The sequence below is a fragment of the Caretta caretta genome, chromosome 5, assembly GCF_965140235.1.
Source record: "Caretta caretta isolate rCarCar2 chromosome 5, rCarCar1.hap1, whole genome shotgun sequence".
Taxonomy (NCBI): domain Eukaryota; kingdom Metazoa; phylum Chordata; order Testudines; family Cheloniidae; genus Caretta; species Caretta caretta.
In genome coordinates this window covers 113,044,348-113,066,428 of record NC_134210.1, presented here as the reverse complement: position 1 = coordinate 113,066,428, position 22,081 = coordinate 113,044,348, and the positions used below count along the sequence as shown (strand labels likewise).

The following is a 22,081-nucleotide window of genomic DNA, read 5'->3' as shown; positions in this document are numbered from 1 at the left end:
CTAAGTGCACATAGTCGGTGGAGTGTGTCTACAGTACCAAGGCAACTGTCGACTTCCGGAGCGTTGCACTGTGGGTAGCTATCCCACAGTTCCTGCAGTCTCCGCCGCCCATTTGAATTCTGGGTAGAAATCCCAATGCCTGATGGGGCTAAAACATTGTCGCGGGTGGTTCTGGGTACATATCATCAGGCCCCCTTCCCTCCCTCCCTCCATGAAAGCAACGGCAGACAATTGTTTCGAGCCTTTTTTCCTGGGTTACTTGAGCAGACGCCATACCACGGCAAGCATGGAACCTGCTCAGCTAATCGTCACCATATGTCTCCTGGCTGCTGGCAGACGTGGTACTGCATTGCTACACAGCAGCAGCTTATTGCCTTTTGGCAGCAGACAGTGCAGTACGACTGGTAGCTGTTGTCAACATATTCCTGGGTGCTCTTTTAACCGACCTCGATGAGGTCAGGGGCACCTGGGCAAACATGGGAGTGACTCAGCCAGGTCATTAACCTTTTAAGTTTCATCTCATGATGATTCAGTCCTACTGGCAGTCCTACTGCACCGTCTTTTAATGAGCAGCCAGGAGATGACAATAGCCAGCAGTCATACTGCACTGTCTTCTGCCGAGCACCCAGAAGATGACAATGGCTAGCAGTCATACTGCACAGTCTGCTGCCAGCAAGATGTATAAAGATAGATGAGGTGGATCAAAACAAGAAATAGACCAGATTTGTTTTGTGTTCATTTTCTCCTCCCTCCCTCCCTCCGTGAAATCAACAGCCTGCTAAACCCAGTTTTGAGTTCTATCCTTGAGGTTTTGAGTTCTATCCTTGAGGGGGCCATTCTATTTCTTGCAAAGCCACCCCATTTGTTGATTTTAATTCCCTGTAAGCCAACCCTGTAAGCCATGTTGTCGGTCGACCCTCCCTCTGTCAGAGCAACAGCAAACAACTGTTTTGCGTCCTTTTCCCTGGATTGCCCGAGCAGGAGCAGACGCCATAGCACAGCAAGCATGGAGCCCGTTTAGCTCACCGCAGCAGTTATGACGATTGTAAACACCTCGTGCATTATCGTGCAATTTATGCAGAACCAGCACCTGAAAAACCAGGCGAGGAGGCGACGGAAGCGCGGTGATGAGGACATGAACACACTTCTCTCTAAAACTGCATTCCCCCACAATTTGGAGATCATGGTGTTAATGGGGCAGGTTCATGCCGTGGAATGCCAATTCTGGGCCCGGGAAACAAGCACAGAGTGGTGGGACCGCATAGTGTTGCGGGTCTAGGATGATTCCTAGTGGCTCCAAAACTTTCGCACGCGTAAGAGCACTTTCATGGAATTTTGTGACTTGCTTTCCCCTGCCCTGAAGCGCAAGAATACCAAGATGACGGCAGCCCTCACAGTTCACAAGTGAGTGGCAATAGCCCTGTGGAAGCTTGCAACACCAGACAGCTACCGGTCACTCGGTAATCAATCTGGAGTGGGCAAATCTACTGTGGGGGTTGCTGTGATGCAAGTAGCCAACACAATCATTAAGCTGCTTCTATCAAAGGTAGTGACTCTGGGAAATGTGGAAGTCATACTAGATGGCTTTTCTGCAATGGGATTCCCTAACTGTGGTGGGCCTATAGACGGAACGCATATCCCTATCTTGGGACCGCACCACCAGGGCAGCCAGTACATAAACCACAAGGGGTACTTTTCAATGGTACTTCAAGCACTGGTGGATCACAAGGGACGTTTCACCAACATCAACATGGAATGGCCAGGAAAGGTCCAGGACGCTCGGGTCTTCAGGAACTCTGGTCTGTTTAGATGGCTGCAGGAAGGGATTTACTTCCCAGGCCAGACAATAACTGTTGGGGATGTTGAAATGCCTATATTTATCCTTGGGGACCCAGCCTACTCCTTAATGCCCTGGCTCATGAAGCCGTACACAGGCACCCTGGACAGTAGTAAGGAGCTTATCAACTATAGGCTGAGCAAGTGCAGAATGGTGGTAGAGTGTGCATTTGGATGTTTACAGGGTCGCTGGCGCAGTTTACTGACTCGCTCAGACCTCAGCGAAACCAATATTCTCATTGTTATTGCTGCTTGCTCTGTGCGCTCCACGATCTCTGAGAGAGTAAGGGGGAGACATTTATGGTGGGGTGGGAGGTTGATGCAAATCGCCTGGCTGTTGAATACGTGCAGCCAGACACCAGGGCGGTTAGAAGAGCACAGCAGGAAGCACTGCACATCAGAGAAGCTTTGAAAACCAGTTTCATGACTGGACAGGGTACTGTGTGACACTTCTGTTTGTTTCTCCTTGATGAAAACCTGCCCCCTTGGTTGCCTCTAAATTCCCTGTAAACCACCTGCCCTCCCCCCTTCGATCACAGCTTGATTGCAAAGGAAATAAAGTCACTATCGTTTAAAAAACATGTATTCTTTATTGATTATAAAAATAGGGAGATAACTCACAAGGTAGCCCGGGTGGGGTGTGGGAGGAGGGAAGGAAAAGGCCACTTTACAACTTGTTGAATGACAGCCTTCTGTTGCTTGGGCTGTCCACTGGGGTGGAGTGGTTGGGTGCCCAGAGTCTCCTTGCCCCCCGCATTCTTGGGCATCTGGGTGAGGAGGCTATGGAACTTGGGGAGGAGGGAGGGTGGTTAAGCAGGGACTGCAGCGGCAGTCTGTGATCCTGCTGCCGTTCATGAACCTCCACCAGACGCCGGAGCATGTCTGTTTGATCCCGCAGTAGCCCCAGCGTTGCCTCATGTCTCCTCTGATCTTCCTGCCGCCAGCTCTCCTCACATTTATCGTCCACTGTCCTGTACTCTGCTATTGTGTCCCTCCACACAGCTCTGTCAGTGCCGGATGACTGCATGAGCTCAGAGAACATTTCATCGCGCGTGCGTTTTTTTCGCCGCCTTATCTGAGATAGCCTTTGGGAAGGAGGAGGGAGGCTAGAAACATTTGCAGCTGCGGGAGGAAAAAAAGGGAGTGAAGTATTTTAAAAGATACATTTTACAGAACAATGGCTATACTCTTTCACTGTGAACAACACTATTCACATTACATAGCACATGTGATTTTGGTACAAGGTCGCGTTTTGCATCTTATATTGAGTGCCAGCGGCTTTGGTGTTAGAGATCACACACGCAGTGCCGGGCAACAGAATTTGGCTTGCAGGCGGCCATGGTAAGCCAGTCTTTCAGCTTCTGCAACCTTCATAGCAGCAGCGCCCTCCTTTCCCATACCAAGCAAAGTCTGTTGAGTTGGACATTTAGTGCTGCGGTTTTAATGTTAACATGCAGCAGCAGAAACCAAACTAACCCCCTCCCCGCATCCAGTTCTCTGGGATGATCGCTTTTCCCCTCCCCCCACCGCCTGGCTGGTATCAGGGAAGATCCCTGCTAGCCAAACGCGAACAGCTCAGCGCCAATGGCCATCCCCCCCACCACCCCACTCCACGGCTAACTGCTGGGAGGATTTCTTTTCAGCCACAGGCAAACAGCCCAGTAAGAATGGGCACCTCTGAATGTCTCCTTAATTAAATTCCCCTATTTCAACCAGGTTACCATGAACGATATCACTCTCCTGAGGATAGCAGAGAGAGATAAAGAATGGATGTTGCTTGAATGCCAGCAAACACCGGGACCATACACTGCCAGGCTTTGTCATGCAATGATATCAGATTACTTGCTACTAGCATGGCGTGGTAAAGTGTCCTACCATGGAGGACGGAATAAGGCTGCTCTCCCCAGAAACCTTCTGCAAAGGGTTTTAGAGTACTTCCAGAAGAACTTCATGGAGATGTCCCTGAAGGATTTCCACTTCATCCCCAGACACGTTAACAGACTTTTCCAGTAGCTGTACTGGCCATGAATGCATCCCAAGTCCTCAGGGCTACTTAATCATTAAAAAATGCTTGCTTTTATAACGTGTATTATATTTAAAAAGGTACACTCACCAGAGGTCCCTTCTCCGGCTTCATTGGGTTGGGAGGGTATTTCAGTCAGGGTGAGAAAAAGATCCTCTTGTCGGGGAGAACAGTGTGCTGTGTGCTCTCCCCAAACTCGTCGTCGTCGTCCTCATCTTCCCCATCTGCAGAATCCTCAGGCATGGCGGAGAGTACCCCATCATCGGAGTCCACGGACAGGGGTGGGGTAGTGGTGCCGGCCCCCCCGCAGAACTTCATGCAGCTCAGCGTAGAAGCGGCATGTCTGGGGCTCTGTCCCAGAGCGTCCGTTTGATTCTTTGGTTTTCTGGTACGCTTGTCTGAGCTCCTTAAGTTTCACACGGCACTGTGTTGCGTCCCTGATGTAGCTTCTGTCCCTCATGGCCTCTGAGATTTTTTGAAATATTTTCGCATTTCGTCTTTTAGAACGTAAAGTTCTGATAGCACGGATTCCTCTCCCCATACAGCGATCAGACCCAGTACCTCCCGTTCAGTCCATGCTGGAGCTCTTTTTCGATTCTGGGACTGCATGGTTACCTGTGCTGATGAGTTCTGCATGGTCACCTGTGCTGATGAGCTCGCCTGGCCAAACAGGAAATGAGATTCAAAAGTTCCCAGGGCTTTTCCTGTACACCAGGCCAATGCATCAAAGTTCAGAGTGCTGTCCAGAGCGGTCACAATGGTGCACTGTGGGATAGCTCCCGGAGGCCAATACCTTCGAATTGCATCCACACTACCCCTAATTCAAAATGGCGATGTCAATTTCAGCGCTAACCCCCTCGTTGGGGAGGAGTACAGAAATCGGTTTTAAGAGCCCTTTATGTCGAAAAAATGGCTTTGTTATGTGGACGGGAGCAGGGTTAATTCGGATTTAATGCTGCTAAATCCAACATAAACTCGCAGTGTAGACCAGGCCTAAAATTCTCTGCTCTTCATGAGATTACTAACTTATTTCACGTGGGCTACTGAAGAACCATTATATGGCACCTATTTCCATTCCCTATCATCATCTGGGCCAGATTAAAAAGGCTACATGCACACAAGAGATCTCTTTTCCGTAAGCCAGCCAGTCCTGCTTGGATATTAGATAATTAAAGTGGGATCCATCACAACACCTGTCACCTCCTAAACTGAATTTCATCTTTTGCAATGGATCAGTACACAATCAACATTGAAGATCAAGTTTTCACCTCGCTCACCACCTGGCTTCCCTATTATGTATTGTAAAATTGCATCTCCACATAGAAGTGCCTACACCCGTTAAAAATTCTAACATCTCTGTGCAGTAAAGTGCTAGAAACAGCCAGGTGGCATGCAGGGTTTACACTTGTAATGTAGGCACTTTACTGCACAGAGATGTTAGAATTTTTAACGGGTGTAGGCACTTCTACGTGCAGATGCAATTTTACAATACATAATAGGGAAGCCAGGTGGTGCCTCATCTACTTGTGCTTTCACAAAACTGTGAGAACGCATGCAGGGTTTACACTTGTAATGTGAAAGCACAAGTAGATGAGAGGTGCTAAAAATTTACCCCCAGTATGCTATATTGCTACATTTTTTTATTTTGTCACTCCGCAAGTGGCTTTGCTTCAACCCTGTAATATCAATATAATCTCTATCTCAGTTCATTTAAGATTTCTGTGAAATTTAAGAGAGAAAAAACTAGAATATCAAGACATTTTTGTATGAGTTTTGTTTACTATGTTATGAAGGGGCTTCAGTCTTCTAAAACTGAGCGTGGCAGACTGTTTTTTCCTACACACGCAAGAGAAATCCGTTTCTGTGCTATCTTGATGACATTTTTCCTTAGCAGTGCTAACTTAATATGTGTAGTGCAAAAGAATAAAAACATTAACCCAATTTGATGCACACCATTGCCTCTGCTCCAGTTAAATCTGGAACTGAGCCTATAGCAGCTTTGTGTTAGTTATAACATCTGACTCTGAATATATCCTGCTGAGAGAACTCAACGCAAGGGCAGGTTGGGCATAAGGCTTTCACTGAAAGCTTACTGAAAATAGAGGGAAAGGAAGAAAGTCATTTAATTCCCTAAATCATTGCATATTATTTCTGTTTGAATGTTTCCTTCATTTTACAGTCTTTATATACTTGTGACACAGGAGCCAGCAGCACCTCCTCAGTTCAGTGTAAGGTGTGTATTATTAAACCAACTTAAAACTTCAAATTAAAAGGTCCTATCTATATTCCTAAGGCAGCAGTGTCTGAAAATAGTTTGAATGTGGCTCCTGCCAAACAGTTGGTTTGGACAGGGCAAAGCCAAAATAAGAAATTATTCACTGAACAAAATACAATTTCTCTACAAATATTTGGTCAGAGTTTAAGCTACTTACTGACTTTTATACTCACATTTTCAGTGGGCTATGTAAATACTGTTGAAAACTTATTGCCCTCATACCCTTAGCATTTTTTCAGTTATCTTGGCACTTGTTTAGAGTAATGGTCTAACATGAACCTAACAGACTTGTTTCCAAAATGTGGTTCAGTGTGAGCTTTGTTTGAACTGTGTTTTAAATACAATTCCCCTTTGACAGCCCCATCTATGTTGAGAACTGGAAAGAATCTCCATATGGTTTAAAGTTCAGAATGACAGCAAAGTAAAAGTGCAAAAATGTCATGCCATGTACTTAAAGGGATGGCCTTACATTTATAGCCATGGTTCTTATTTGTTAAGAGTTGCTGGTTTATACCAGCAAAATAAATATTCTGTGAAAATTATTGTAATTCCTTTGCATAGGGCAGCTTCCTTTTCCATGCCCATGCTTTACCTGATGCCAGCTGTGGATGCAATTTCCTTAAGGTGCTGAGTAGACTTTTGCATGGCTTCTTAGGAAGCTGTTTCCAGTTCATGCTCTTCTTATCATCCGATCTACACAGTGAAACAAACAATGCATGCAAAATAAAAAAGAATGGTAAGTGTATGAAAACAATGTTTTGTTACTTCACTTTCAAGATGGCACAATACCAAAACAAGATGGCATTGGAAAGAAGTCTTTTCATCACTTTTATTTTTGTGTAGAAATAAAATACACAGTAGAAAGAACAGAACTGAAAACTATTTTGTTTCCTCCAAATAATATAGTAGTCTAAACTGAGTTTGGATCTGATCCCAGATTCACCTGAAACCAGAACTTTTGTTTAGATTTGGTTTAGACATTTAAATTGGTGCTTTAATAAATCTCGAAGTGGCTGCTTTTATCTCATTGAAGAAAATAATTTAATCAGGCTCATCTGCACTTGATTGACATGAAAACATACAATTCATCTCACTTACTGACCTTCCTATTCCTATTCCATTTCGTATCCAATAGCAGTCGTATAAATATAAAATATACGCTTGGTGCATGGCAGAAAACGGTAAACATAGCAATTAGTAGGGTGACCAGATGTCCCGATTTTATAAGGACAGTCCCGATTTTGCGGGCTTTTTCTTATATAGGCACCTATTACCTCCACCCCATCCCAATTTTTTACACTTGCTATCTGGTAACCCTCGCAATTAGGAGCAGAGTAATTAGTATTAAAATGCACGTAAAAATTACAATAGTATTGGGGTCCAGCCTGGCATCTTTATGGTCATATGCTGCACTGCGACATGTACCAGACACACTGATTCAATGTCTATTTCCTGTCTCAATACTAGGCCAGCAGGGACTGGGAAGGCTGAGGATTTAGCACACACTTCGGGACCTATGTGGTTGATTAAGCAATGCAGTTAACTGGCCTAAAGTGAGGTTCTTCCTTGGTTAGAAAGACAGCGGCTACAATGCAAGTCCTTGTTTAGCAGAGAAGAAATAAACGGAGAGGGTGGGGGTGAATGCTGAGAACTCTAGGCATGTATGTGCCTCCCTTCTGGAATGCAAGGGGAGAGGGAAGTTATTGTAGCAGGGAATGTAGCAGATATTACTGGCACAGTATCTAGTCAGTCATTTATTACTAGTCTGGCTGATACAGACATGCTCATTTGTTGCTTTGCATCAGTAATAGGACTGCTCACCGACTGTTGGATCACTATTAGTATAGCTGATTACATCCTTGTTTTTGAAAATTTTTTAGACATTTTACTAGAGATAAAATTGCCTGCAGAAATTATAAACAAAAGAAACACTTAGCAACTATACGTGTCTCTTCATTCTCAGTGTTTTACAAATAATGAGCCCAACCTCACAGGGGTCTTTGCAAGAACAATCACTCCCATTTTACTCATACCGAAACTGAGGCAGAGGATCTAAGCAAGAGCTGTCAAAAACTATACAGTAAGTCAGAGCCAAGATTAGAACTCTGTGATCCCTAGCTTGCAGTTGTGTGCTCAGGGAACTCTCCTCCCACTTTCTCTCCCTGATCTCTCTATAGCAACATTGGCTATACTGTTTCTCCAGTGCAACAAATAAAACAAAACGGAAGACTTATTAAAAAAAAAACAAAAAAAAAAACCTTCTTTTCCTAACAACCTCCCTCAAAAAGATTGTCATTGTTACTTTTGCAGATATAGTCTGAGAGCAACAAAGGACAGTCACTAAAGAGACGTTGGATGAATGAAAGCTATTCAACATTTGCTGGCAGTAAATAATGCTTCATCAGTCTATGATAACGGATCTATAGCACTAAATGCTTTCAAAAGACACTTGTCAATGACTAGTTGAGATTGTTGTACTAGAAAACACTGCCTTTCTGAAAAATATTATCCCTTCTATTCAGCTCTAAGGGTCTTTCAAAATTAGCTTCACTATAGCAGCACTGTTATATTTAATAAAACGTATCTCCCCACAGAAAAAGGAATGGGGCTTAAATAAAAGCCAGCAATAACATTCATTTATAATACTTCACGTTTCTATACAGGTCTTCACTGACATAGATACTGCATGAACAAGTTGCTGAGATAAAGAAATACCCCCATTATACAGGTGAGGAAAGAGTTGTCACATGCCTAATGAGAGAAAAGGAGGGTATGTATTTCCAGAAGTGAAGCTACCAACAGCTCCAATCTACTTCAGTGGGAGATGTACGTATTCAGCACCTCTGAAAATCAGGCTATAGTTACCATCAGTAAAATGGCCAAAATAAGCAAACAATTTTAGGTGATTGTCTTGAAAACATGAACTTATGTGACTGAGCTGGGCAGGGAAACCAGGTCTCCTGCGTCCCAGTCCCCTGCCTTAACCAAAAGATTTTTTGTTGTTTTTGGTTTTTTTAAGTTTAAGTTTGAGAGGCTTTTTAAATGTTACATTTTGCCACTGTTCACCACCACCAGGTTTTAACCAAGTTAGTGCCGGGAACTACAGGAAGTCCCACAAGAAATCCAGTTCCTAGAAGATTTCCAATCCATTAACTAGCCCAAATAAGTTTTATATTATTTGAACTGTCATCTGCTTATTTGAACTGAACCTTTTGCAATTCATTTATCTCTACTTAATACCACACCACTACACACTGGAGATATGGAGAATCACATCTCCATGACTGAATACTTAAGTCTCCACTGGCAGTGTTTTTAAACAAAAAATACCCCAAAACCAAATACTAAAGATATTGTTACAAGAAGAAGAAAAAAACCTTTCAATTCTATTATTTTCCTCTTCCTAGCCACTATTCCTTCTGTAATACAGTCTCCTAAATGGACTGCTGAGAACAAATTTTGCAATATTTGCATTAAAAAAATACACAAGCAGCATTGTTCTGCAGTATTTCCTTTGATAGTACCACAGGAACAGTGAGTCTTGCAGTAGTTGAAAGGAAACACTTCTTTTTCCAATAAATATCACAGGAACTGTCTTCTTGACATGAAGAAAAAGAAGAAAATGTTCAAACTAAGTCAAACCCACTGACTAATTGTAACTCACATATTTAAGCATGAAAATCTGATTAGAGTTAAAAATTTGACATGGCACAATACAAAACGTATTTCTGCAGAGGAAAAGAAAACATGTACGGTGTGCAATTACAGCCAACATCATCATCATTCAAGATTGTTGTTTCCACTAGCCTGGAATAATCGTAAAAGGCATGAGACAATTCACTAAATAATTAAGTCTAAATTAATCACCATCTTATTTTTACATTAATGATTAAGTTTAAATCATTTTAATAAATACGTTGAGGAGAGAAAGGTCAACTTTTCCTTGAGAGCGGGAATTGCACAGACAACTGCAAAAAGGAGACAACTACTTTTGGTTAACTCATTCACAATAAGGAAAACACAACAACCGTAGCACTTAATGAAGCATAGTATACCTTATATGTGGTTTAAAAAATTAAAAGGGACACAGTTAACATGAAATCTAGCCAGCTTTAAAAAAAAAAATAGTTGTAAAAGTAGTTTTGGGTACCAGAATCCCTCTGAGATTTGTGGTATCAATTACTTTCTTAAAATTCTCTCTATTGCTAAAGAAGATAAAGAAGGAAATTTAACTAACTATACAACAATAAAACTGACTATATGCAAAATGTTGAGATGCACAAAATAAACAAACTGAAGATAAAAACACTCTACTCATTCAGTTGCAATACTGATAGGGGTCACTTAACACTAGTAGGTTAGCATTTTCAGACGAGCGTATGATTATTAGATTAATGGGAGTCCTTTATTACAGCAAGAAAAAGGCTTATACAGTCATTCAGCTAGTTCAACATGTACTTCTTTATTATTAGAGTTCTGCCCCTTCAGTCACTCCTCCTCTAATTTGTCTATACAGTGCAGTATTTGAAATAACATAATGGAAGTTACCCAGAAATCAAGTTTGTACTGCATTGCACGTAGAAGCAATAGAAAGCAATACAGTTTCAACTGAAATATTTACATCACAAATATTGCCAAGGGCACATTCAGAGCAGCATTATCAGATATTTTTTCCCCACTTCAGAGTTATGGTTTGAATGTAATTCTTGGTACATAAAATGTGGTTTTGAAAAGAATTGCGGTTTGACTAGTGAACATTCAAGAGTTTGAATTTTGGAGTACCAGAAAAATCCTCACATCTGCTGTTCTCCACAGACCCATTTGCCATCATATTCTATACTAAATACAACAGGATTAGAAATGCAACCTAAGGGTCTGAGTTTTAATGGAAGGTGTTTTTTTCCCTCCACATTCTTCATATAATATATGCCTCATGTCGTTATAACTCTCATCCAGCTAAAGGAACTAAAGCTTCCCTAATGACTTAGAAGACTGAATTCATGCTTGACAAAGGACCTGAAAAGTGGATATCAGCATTGTATATACATTTCTATTTCAGCTGGTAGTTTTACATTAAACTGAACATCCGTATGTTCGTGGGACACATGTCTGGAATTGTATTTCACTCATGCAGACCAAATTCAGAGATGGTGTAAATGGTGGTGCAAGGGTGAGATTGCAGCAAGGAAAGCAACCAACAGGATGGTATAAGATGCAGGCCCTTCCCATAGTTTAACTTACACCCTCTGATCACTTGCTTCTTCTGTCCTACAATTCCACCTTCCTCACATTATGTTACTGTAAGCCTTACGCATTCAGACTTACACCACCACTTGCATCACACTTCTGAATTTAGCCCAAGAGGCCGATTTGGTACATTTTAGTTTTCTATGAAGCATTAGCAGCAGCAGAGAGAGAGAGGCTGATGAAACATTCTTCTATATTATGCATGTCTCCTTACTGGTTACTTTAGGGATTTCTGGATCCCTATATAAAATCAGTAAAGTTAAAAAAAAAACCAAACTTACAGGTATACCATGTTTGTGTCTAAGTCAATGCAAACAACATCCTGTGGTGGATCATACAGATCAAAGTATCGTGAATCAACTCCAACTATAAATGGAACAGGAGCACTGAGCACTGCTGCCAGAGACAAAGGACACAGGGGGATGTATGGACACTGCCATTGAAATGGAAATATCATCTGAAGGAAAAATGAAATGAAACCCATGTATTAAACAGGACAACATAGATATTGTGCAATAAAAAACAACAAGTGAAGTTGGTGAATACAGAAAACAAACAAAGACACTAAGAGCTGTGTTACACAGTCAACTAAAGCCACCTTCAAGGTTGCCTTGCAGGTTCTTCAGTGCACTTTTTAAAGGGCTGCATAACAAACTGTAGCAATTCTAATAGTTATAACGATTAAAACTGAGACCTAATCATAACTGATATTCACAAAATGCCATTGCTGTAAAACGGCTATTTAGGGCAATCACACATTAATTTACAGTCAAATATTAAATATATTAGCCACTCTTGAAGGCATCAGAAAAATTCTTTGAGGAAGCAAGAATTTCATGGATTTCTGCTATAGTTCCTTCACCAACTGTGTTTGCAATATCCTCACTGATATGTCCACAATTAATTTGCTTTGCACTGGAAGAGAAAATGCACTTGAAAAGTATATTTTTAACCTAATCTGCAAACATTTTGCTAAAAGATTAAAAAAAAATGTTTTTAAGCCCCCCCAGAGGAAAAATATAGCTGCACTGAAGTGTGAACAGTATGGCATTAACAAAAGATTTCAGAAGCCATGGAAGTTCTGAGCTTCAAACCTTGCTATTCCCCTACCAAAGAGAGAGATATCATTAACATCATAAGCATAGGATTCAAGGGAACTGTAAAGCCAAAGAGAGAGGTTCAGAGTAGGTTTCTTCAAGTTTTAGGCTGAAGTTTCTTGCAGTTAATTTTCGCTCAGAAAAGAGACTGTTTATTTCAACAAGAGTTGATTGAGCTATGTGAATTTATGCAAATGTTTTTCTGTGTCATTCTAATAACTCAAAAGATTTTTTTCCCACTTTCCATTAATTTAACCCACAAAGAGACTAGTATTATTGGCACACATAAAGATATCTGGTTCAAAAGTACATCTTCAGAGTCTCCTGAGGCATTTGAATTTGGATGTACAAATCTCTAGAGAGTCTGTAAGAGTTGGGACCTAGCTCCCAGCTACCTTCCTTGTGCCCTCAAATTTTCTGTGGTACCGCCGCTGAAGGACACACAGACCCTTCTCTAGGACCTCTGACCTGCTATTTGTGGTCTCTGACTTCCCAAGAAGTCAGCATTCCATTACCTTGGAAAGCATCAACCATTAAATACCCCAGAAGCAATTGTCAAGGACTGCAAAGAGTCAGCAACTTAAATAAAACAAAGAACAGTGGCATTTAATATAAACACAACAACACAAAACGATTACAAGATCTTTCTGTCAGTTTGGCTGAGACTAGGCATAAGTATTTCCAAGCCAAAAGGAGGGGGTTTGGGGTCAACTCTAGAAGGTGATGAATAAGAGTGGAAATCGTAATGAAAAATTACACTGTGGACTCAGCAATGACTTCATTCATTCACTACTGTACAGAACATCCTGTACTTACAGCGACTACAGCTTCAGCTACTCCAGTCAGTACAGCTGGTCTCAGAGAGTGCAGCAGGATCTTGCCCTCTAGCAATACAAAGAGTAACAAAGTAGCACAGTTTTCTGGTCCAAGATTCATCAGCAAAGTACTGAAGTTTGCTCCACTAGGAAGAGAAGAGAAGATTACTTGGATCCAAACAGTAGTGTTCAACATACAGCTAAAGATATAATAATTGCTACAGCAACAGCAATCAAAATGCTGGGCATTTACTGGGGACTATGACTGGCTGAGAGGAGTTGTTGGCTTCAATTCATGTCATTATGAATAGCTAGTCAATAACCACCACCTCACTACTGGGTTTTCACTATTGCAAACAAAAACTAAATCCAAGGGAACCACTTTATAATAGCTTCAGTAAATTGTTCTTTGTTATGTTTATGAGTTTCCTGTTACATGCATGAGCATCCATCAGCCAAACATGCTATGAAATAAAATAGGCATTATGAAAGGAAGGCCTGTTTGGCTAGTGAATGTTCCAGCTATGCAGATATCTGGCATCACTGTTTAGGATGGAATACTTCAATCAGTTCATCAAAAAACTATACCCATTCATGTTAGACCCGTGGAATCACAGGTTCTAACTGCAGCTGGGTCAACTCAATCCTTCATACTTCTGAGATAGATACAAGTTTAATTCCATGCCGTTTAGTTTGTGCGCTTTTTTTTTTTTTTTTTGGTAAGTGATGTGTGGATATTAAAGATTCTATGACACTTCATACAAAAGATATGGGGTTTACCCTCCTGTCCTGGAGCAAGTCTCTCTCTCTATGCACCACACCACTGTGCAGTTTGCTGTCTAGCTGCTATTCTCCACTACTAAGGTGGATACATTCCAAAGGTGCTCGACACTTGTTATTTGCAAATAACTCTTTGGGATCCTCCAGCATAGGAGGTACAATATAAAAACAAAGTTTCCAGAGATAATATTGAACAAAGGTTGATTGAAGTGTTAAAATTGAAAAGCAAATTTGTAAATATATATATGTATACTACAAATTTAAATTGTGCGTACAGGGCTCCAGAACAGAGACGGCTTCAGACTGCTTTTGCAGAGAATGTGCCAACCCCCATGGGCTATACAAATACATCTTTAGACTCATTTTTGCCTTCCACTGTGCTTGCACATGTATGCACACTAGTTGATTGTACGAAGCTGGTGGCCACACTCTCCCATGGATTAGAAGGGGGGGAAAAGGAAGTAGAACAACAAATAGTCTCTGTTGCAAAAGAAAAATATGGAGATCATGACGTATAACTCAGTTCCCAAAATATCAACTATTTAAAAAATAATCACTCTCAGCTAGCAATCTCTGCTCAAAAGAGATCCCACACTGAGCTAGCAAGCAATCATCTGCTGCTCACATATAGTAACTATTTTAGCATTATTACTCCCTCATGCATGACGGGGTTTGTACACTACTTTTCCACACAAACTGCATTATAAATATACGGTGTACATACTTTTGACCTGTTCCAATTATTTCATATTTGATCGTATTATGGTAAAGTTTTAGAGGAACAGCCGTGTTAGTCTGTATTCGCAAAAAGAAAAGGAGTACTTGTGGCACCTTAGAGACTAACCAATTTATTTGAGCATGAGCTTTCGTGACGAAAGCTCATGCTCAAATAAATTGGTTAGTCTCTAAGGTGCCACAAGTGCTCCTTTTCTTTTTGGTAAAGTTTTACTTTCTCTCACGCTTCATCCCCAGCCCATTTGTTTTAAAAAACAAAAACAAAAAACCTTCATCAATAAACCATATAGAATTTAAACATTGTTAATGTTACCTGAGTGGCAAGGGTGTAGAAACTGGTTGAGACAATATTAATGCATCATGGGCAGAAAGCTGAAAAAGGTGAAAACATTAAATGGATTTATATGGCCAACTCAAGAGAGTACAATATTCCAATCAAAATTTACGGCAGAATATTCTGATGGCACAGCAGGCACGCTAAAGACAGTATGTCACAAAGCCATGCAGGGAAATATCACCAGGGATAACTCTTAAAAGTTCTGTTCACTGGGTCAAGAAGACCCAGAGTAATCATTGAGACAACTCACAGAAGTTATAAGAAGCAGTCTGTGACACAGCACTGAACATTCAACCACTGCCTGGTGATTAACAGAGTGGCACTACAGACACTTCAAGAGGAGTGGCTCATCTGATCTAGAGTAACGGGGTGGATGGGTAGGTGAAAGAAGAAATATGGTACAGTAAAGGGTGCCTACAAAACAAAGAGGTAAGTAATGGAAATTTGAGGAACCAGAAGAACATTCTACTGCCAGTTTCATGACTGTAAATCTGGAAGAGCTCCCATGGACTTTCAAGTGAACTACTCCAAATTTACAGAGCTAAGAGAGGAGCATTTGGCCCCTTGTAAAGAGTAGCTCTAAGGCGGAGGACAGAAGCCCAAAGGAAGAACCCACAGTTTCAGTACCTGGGAGAAGGCCCACCCCACCTTTAGAACCAGAAACAGAAACAGATATTTTAGTTACCTGTACAAGGATTCTTGGTCTTTGAGGTGAAGGGAAAGGTATATTGTGCATGAAATGGGATATGTGCCTGAAAAGAATATTTTTTTAAAAAAAAATCAGTTTTCAATTCAGCAAATTCAATTTTAAGTATAGCAGACAACCTTTTATCGGGTTTGTTTTTACAGATTTTCTTTTTTTTTTTTTTTAAACTCCTTTATAGCAGTCCAGAGGAGGGTTTGCAAACTCACTCACTTACACACCTAACTGCTGTAGGACAACAAGGAGGAGATTCCTCAAGTCCTACAGCAAGAGGAAACTGCATTTAACTTCCTATAATATTGTGTCAAGCAGCAATTATTCAGCGTATGAGACAACAGGTGAAAGATACACATTTTAAAATTCAAAGTTAAATTTATTTTTAAAACAGCATCTTGTTAAAAGAACCCACTTACCATGCCTACAAAATGCATTCTGATTATTAATAGCACATGCTCAGGTTGTGTGTGTTTAGAATCTATGGCAAGTGTAGGTTTTATTATTGTTGTGTTTTTATTGCAGTGAATATTTTTCCAAATACACAACACTAAGCGGAGGTAAAAAGAGTACACTGCATACTACTTGCAAACAGGTACATTTAATCTGGGGATTAAGTGACATGGCATTGTCCCTCTGAACACAACCTCCTACCCACCTCCAAAAAATTATGAAAAATGGACCACTACCATCACTCTTTATTCTATCCATACTCTAATGACAGCAGGGAATTTCTCATTGCCTGCTAGCTCACTTAGAACAGTGAGAGTTTTGTCATGCTTCACACCTATGTGCCCCAACCTCTCATAGCAGTAACTTCCAAGAGGGAGAGTTTCCATGCCAAATCCTTGGCTTCTCCCTTATCAAAGTTTTTAACATTTCATTCATCCCTGTGGCATCCAGCCAACAAGGGGGTCAATTAGCACTAACTGTGGCAGTTTAATTAGTCTGACACTTGTCCACTAGGAACTGGACTGAGACCATCCCACTCTTATCAAACACTGTAGTATAGTTAATAGCTGTAAAACAGTGGTAACACTTGGTCATTACAGACCCTGGGCTGGATTCAAATTGGCAGTCTAGAAGTCAAATGCTCTATATTTCATTGATTAATGCAGCTTCCCCAATATTTTATTAAAATAAGTGGGAGACTGCTAAAGTTATTCTCACCTCCCTCGCAGCTTAGTTTGAGGTGAATTTTGGGGTGTGGAGTGGGCAGGGGTTGTCAGTGTCGTTAACTAATCTCGATGGACATTGATCTTACATTTCATCCAAACTAACTTCCTGGATAATAGTCAGTAATACTCCATTCTCAATTAAAATTAAGTCATCGGAGATCTATTCATGGGTCTTGGTTAGGTCAGGAGATTACTGAGCAGACTGGTTCAGTATGATATTCTCTGATTTCAAGGCGCTGTAAAATGCTACCTTTGGAAAAATCCCCAGGGAACTGGGAACTATCAACTTAAGGTCATCTGCACTTATTTTTGTTTATATCTTCTGAGACATGATTACACAACACGGAACTAAAAGCTCCAATAGCTTACAGTTTTCAAAGATAAAAATTCTTAAATCGCTACTTTTAATATTGTAGGTGGTATTTGAATCTAGTTACATTACTAATTCAATTACCATTTTAGCAGTGTACACAATACCTTAACAGATAGAAATGATGGTTTAAGCTACAGTTTATGTTTCAAGCACTTTTAGGCTGTAATTGTACAGCGAAGTTACTCTAACACCAATCTTAAAAAGGAGAGATTCGTTAGTTATTAATCCAGCCTTAAAAAAACATAATAGTCCATCCTGAAACATAACATATTATTCCATCATCACTAATCTGAATAACCAAAAACTAGAAAATCTCCAGCCTCAGCCTGATAAATTGGTGGTTAGGAGGCAGAGAGGAGAGTTTCACTGATGACAGGAATCAAATATCAGTGCTACAGGTCAGAGTCATCCAAATGTACCTTCCCATTAATAGGATTACAGTCTCCTCTGTACTCAGTTAACATACACAGTTGTCTAATACAGTCTTCACTACTTGCAATGAGCTGTACAGAGATCATTTAGTTAAGATTCATAAAAATGCTCTCAAGGCCTCTTTATCCATACATAAATTGCTACAAAAATATCTCCTTCCCACATTCTTAGTGTGTAAAGAAAGTAAATATTAGCAGCTCTGGGACCTCAAGGGCACAGTGGGAAACACAAAAGATACAACCAAGAGGCATATTGTCTTTTAGATGTCCTTTCCAAAAAGGAAAGGAAACAAAGGGGAAGAGAGAAAGAACACCAAAGTCTGCACTGGATCGTCTGATGAAATGTAACCAATAAACCAATGACACGGTCATTTCTAGAAGTGTGCCATTTCTGTAAGTCTCGTATTTCCAGCACACCTGCCACTTTTTTCAAGTGTTGTGAATTAGTTTGTTAGGCATCTGATGGGAGCCATGAAATCCTGTTCCTGATAGAGATGGTCATGACCACTCTACATTAATTGCTAAATTTAAAAAATAGACTAAATATGCATATTCTTTAAACATCCTTAGAGTACCCTGTTTATACCCTCAGTGACTTCATACCAAATCAATTCATTTTAAAAGAACAGATTTACTTGTCTAAATTGCAGTGCTGCAAATGTAAGTCAGGATCTAAAAATCTAGCTGTTTTTTGCCTCTTCTGTCACCAGTAAGGGAACATGGAGACAGAACATTAATAAATGAGGCAGCAAAAAATCCAGTCCACTCCTCATAGCACAACTGCAGAGCCCAGATGTCTAACAGTAGGAACAAGTAATTTTTGTCAGTTCAGTAAAAGACATAGTACAGTTAAGAGTACAGAACAAATACATCAAGGAAGAAGGTGCTATTTACATATGGTCACCTCACTTTTTGAGCTACAGCTACATTTAAGTGCCTTGAAACATTAATTTATTTGGAAGATGCCAAACATACTTTTCAATGGGAAGAGGATGAGGCCCAGAGACAGAGAGCTTGTAGATGAACATAAGAAATTTCCGAAAGGCTTCAAAGAAAGGCCAGTGAGAGAGAAGGCAGATGCATGTGTTGGAATTGATGGATTTGGAAGTAACCACTTTTCGCTCCACAGCTGTCAGGAGACCCAGCTGCATATGCTGCTTTTCTGTTAGCAGCTCCCGGGAATAAGGCTCATAAAATTGAATAGCAGCACCGTACACCTGAAGGATGAACAAAAACAAACAAAAACACAAACAAGCAAATGGTTATGACCAACATTAAACAGAAAGTTGGGTTTGATTTCTTTAAAGTACTCTTCATTCTTTTTGCTGAGTGTTTGTACAATGGGGCCCTAGTTCATGGCTGGGGATCCTAGGCACAACAATACACATACACAAATGAAATATTTGAATATATAAATATGAATTTCTAAGTTTTTCACTATTTCTTTTGTCTCTCCCCCTGCCCCCCAAAAAGTTTATATATAGTAAACTAACAACATCCAGAAGGAACCCGATGAAATGGCACCTTCTACACAACCCAAACCAATTTAGAAAACCATTATGTTTCTCAACATTTCCATCTGAGGGTCGCACTAAATACAAAGGAGCTTGAAGTTTAGAATCCATTTTACATGGACTTTTGACAAAAAAGTGACTTTTGCTAACACTCCCAATCTTGCCTACCAGAGTTTCAGGTTAACTGAAATATACTGGAAAACTGATAATGCACGATCAATAACTTATTATGTTCCTTATAAAGGAAAAAGGTTGATACAGGTTTCACTTGTCCTTTGATCAACAAGGTTACTAAGTTGGAGAAATGGTTTGGGGCTTCTTGGATGACCATGGAGCAATATTAGAGCTAGGTACTGTGTGATGAGACCAACAGAAACTAAATCTAAATATTATAAATGAGGCAACTGAAGAGCCCCTTTTCAGTTGAACAGCTTTTCTAGAGATGGATTAAAACTTCTCTTGCCCACATGGAGTGAGTTTGGATTTCCTGATCCACCAGGTCCCACAATTTTAGTTCTATGGAACCATAACTGTGCTTCATTCCCATGCGACTAAACACCACAAAAAACTCTTCATATTATTGCCTTCCTTCCTGCCTGCTTGCCCACCCCTTGCCTTCCTATAGGCTCAGCCACCTCGAGCTCTGCATAGGCACTATCACCCCAGTGTTCATTTTGGGGCCAGTTTCCTACATGTTTTTTTGTGTATTTTGGACATTATATTTCAGAATTCCCCCAAAGTTCTAGAAGCAAGACTAATTACTTGAAGGGGAAAGGAGATTATTTTAGCTAGTCAGTCAGTCACAAGTGACCAGGGGGATTTGTATTTCCTCTTTCCACAATAAATCCAAAGTGCATCGGTGACAGACATTCAGTAGGATAACTGAAATTTCTCAAATACTGAAGGAGTAATGTATATTTTCTCTCAATACCAACTGAATTCTAGCTTTGGATAAGTCCTGATATCAACCATTAAAAAAACAACAACAACAAATAAACCAACACAATATTCATTCATACCTTTTCTGCAGAAGAACCAGTCAGGACAAATGTTGAAAACACTGGTAATGGGTATTTGGTTTGAGGATCCCAGCATTCAATAGTGGCTCCCATAGGAAGGCAGAAAAGAGGTACAGATTCTGACAATGGGAATGACTCATAATCGTCCTCTGGATATCTGAAAATTAAGCCTTTTTGGAGAAAAAGGAAAGATTGACAAGTGCGTTTTCAATGCTCTGCAAGCCTTGAACAAAGTAACAGCAGTATGTTTTCTATAGCTATACATTAAGATCTACTGCTAACCAGACATCATAGCTGTGTGTATATAAAACCTTAGGTGGGGCGGGGGAGAATTCCTGTTAAACTGGGAGAGACTAAACAATCTAATGTGGATTTCAAATATCCACGTAAGTTTAAAACTCACTTTTTGCAATAGTTCAAACAATTCCAAATTGTAAACTTTGATAACTGAATGTTTGGCTTTAAACTATATAGGAGCTGCTTAAAACTTATTCTAATAAGTAGATGTGCCATTTAAAGTGGTTACATTACAAAGGAATTCCCCAGGGAGGAAGCTACACTAACAATGCCTTGCTGAGCAAAATTAATGTTCAATTGAACAGAAAGATGATCTCACTAACTGGCTGTCTACTTTAAAACTTCAATTAATTTATATTAATCCTTTGGTAATTTAACTGCTAGTACAGACGTGTGACCATTAAATACCTTTTGGGCAGTATTTCTGGCTGGCTGAGATACTCCTGAATTACTAGAAACACTGCATAGAAGTATCAGCATACCAATGTCACTTGTCTAGGTTATTGTATAGCACCATCCACCCTAGTATCTATGGTTTCCAACTCCACTCAGGAAATAAATGTTGGCAATTTATTCCATTCAATGGGCAAAGGAAGAGGCTTGTCCCTAGACTTCTGATGTCTTATGCTCCATAAGCCCAACTGGGAAGGTCTCTTTTTTGGAAACCTAATGCTACTGCCACTATTTTCATGTAAATTCAGACACAGAGATTTCCCCACCAGTTCTTGGTTGGGACATTCCTCAGCCCCTCTCCTTCACTTAAAACAGGTGAACAGATTGCAGGAGGACAGAAGAAATGCACCTAGCTTCCATAGTATATGCAAAATGTTCTGATGGTTGTGAGGAACACACAAATAAAAACAAAAGGTTGCCTGGAACCTCCAACCACTTCTTACTCCCCATCATCCCCCAAAACACAAACAAAATAAAGACAAGCTTTTTGCTGACTAAAAGCAAATACAAATGCTTGCTAAACTGAGTTAAGGATACCTGGCTGCAGAGTCTGCCAAGGCAAGCCATAAAAATAAAGGAAACAAGCAGCAAAGTCAGTACAGAACACAGCCAATTGCTTGTAATAATGGTAGTCATTTGGTAGTGTATTATACCTAATCTCCTCAGACTGAACTGGCTTCCAATTTCCTACCAAGTGCAATCAGAAGTTAAGAACTGCTAAGTGTCAGGCATCTTACAAGGCACCCAGAACACCTGGTGGTAATTCAATGCCTCTCCACAGCCCTGCTAAAATATAACTTATCCAGGTGGTCTGCTGGGATGCCCTTGCAGTTTCTTCACCCGACTACAATGACAAATAACATGCAGCCAATATAGTTAACCCTCTGCTCTCACTGCTCCTCCTCTTAAATCCAAGCTAGCTGGGAGGTGGCTATTCCAAGCTTTCACCCTGATTTTTTTAAACCCCTCCTCAA

General features: G+C 40.5%; 1 protein-coding gene and 1 long non-coding RNA gene across 9 annotated transcripts in view; both read right to left on the bottom strand.

Annotated features, from left to right (window-relative positions):
- The window catches only part of DENND4C (DENN domain containing 4C), a 117,981-nt gene that overhangs the window by 43,051 nt on the left and 52,849 nt on the right, over window positions 1-22,081 (bottom strand). For 7 of the 8 annotated variants that reach the window (XM_048849614.2, XM_048849616.2, XM_075128821.1 and 4 more), the window contains exons 5-11: window positions 20,358-20,527; window positions 18,800-19,041; window positions 15,831-15,897; window positions 15,122-15,180; window positions 13,295-13,439; window positions 11,663-11,838; window positions 6,727-6,827 (exon numbers count right to left, since the gene is read on the bottom strand). In XM_048849614.2, the coding sequence (XP_048705571.2) occupies window positions 6,727-6,827; window positions 11,663-11,838; window positions 13,295-13,439; window positions 15,122-15,180; window positions 15,831-15,897; window positions 18,800-19,041; window positions 20,358-20,527 (960 nt within the window). Of the gene's footprint in view, window positions 1-6,726; window positions 6,828-11,662; window positions 11,839-13,294; window positions 13,440-15,121; window positions 15,181-15,830; window positions 15,898-18,799; window positions 19,042-20,357; window positions 20,528-22,081 lie in introns of those variants that run through there. The other variant, XM_048849618.2, reaches the window with a different exon arrangement.
- LOC142072220 (uncharacterized) lies at window positions 2,407-6,720 on the bottom strand. The gene is made up of 2 exons (XR_012668634.1): window positions 3,950-6,720; window positions 2,407-2,958 (listed from the first exon to the last, which is right to left on the bottom strand). It is a non-coding gene; the product is annotated as an uncharacterized LOC142072220 (long non-coding RNA).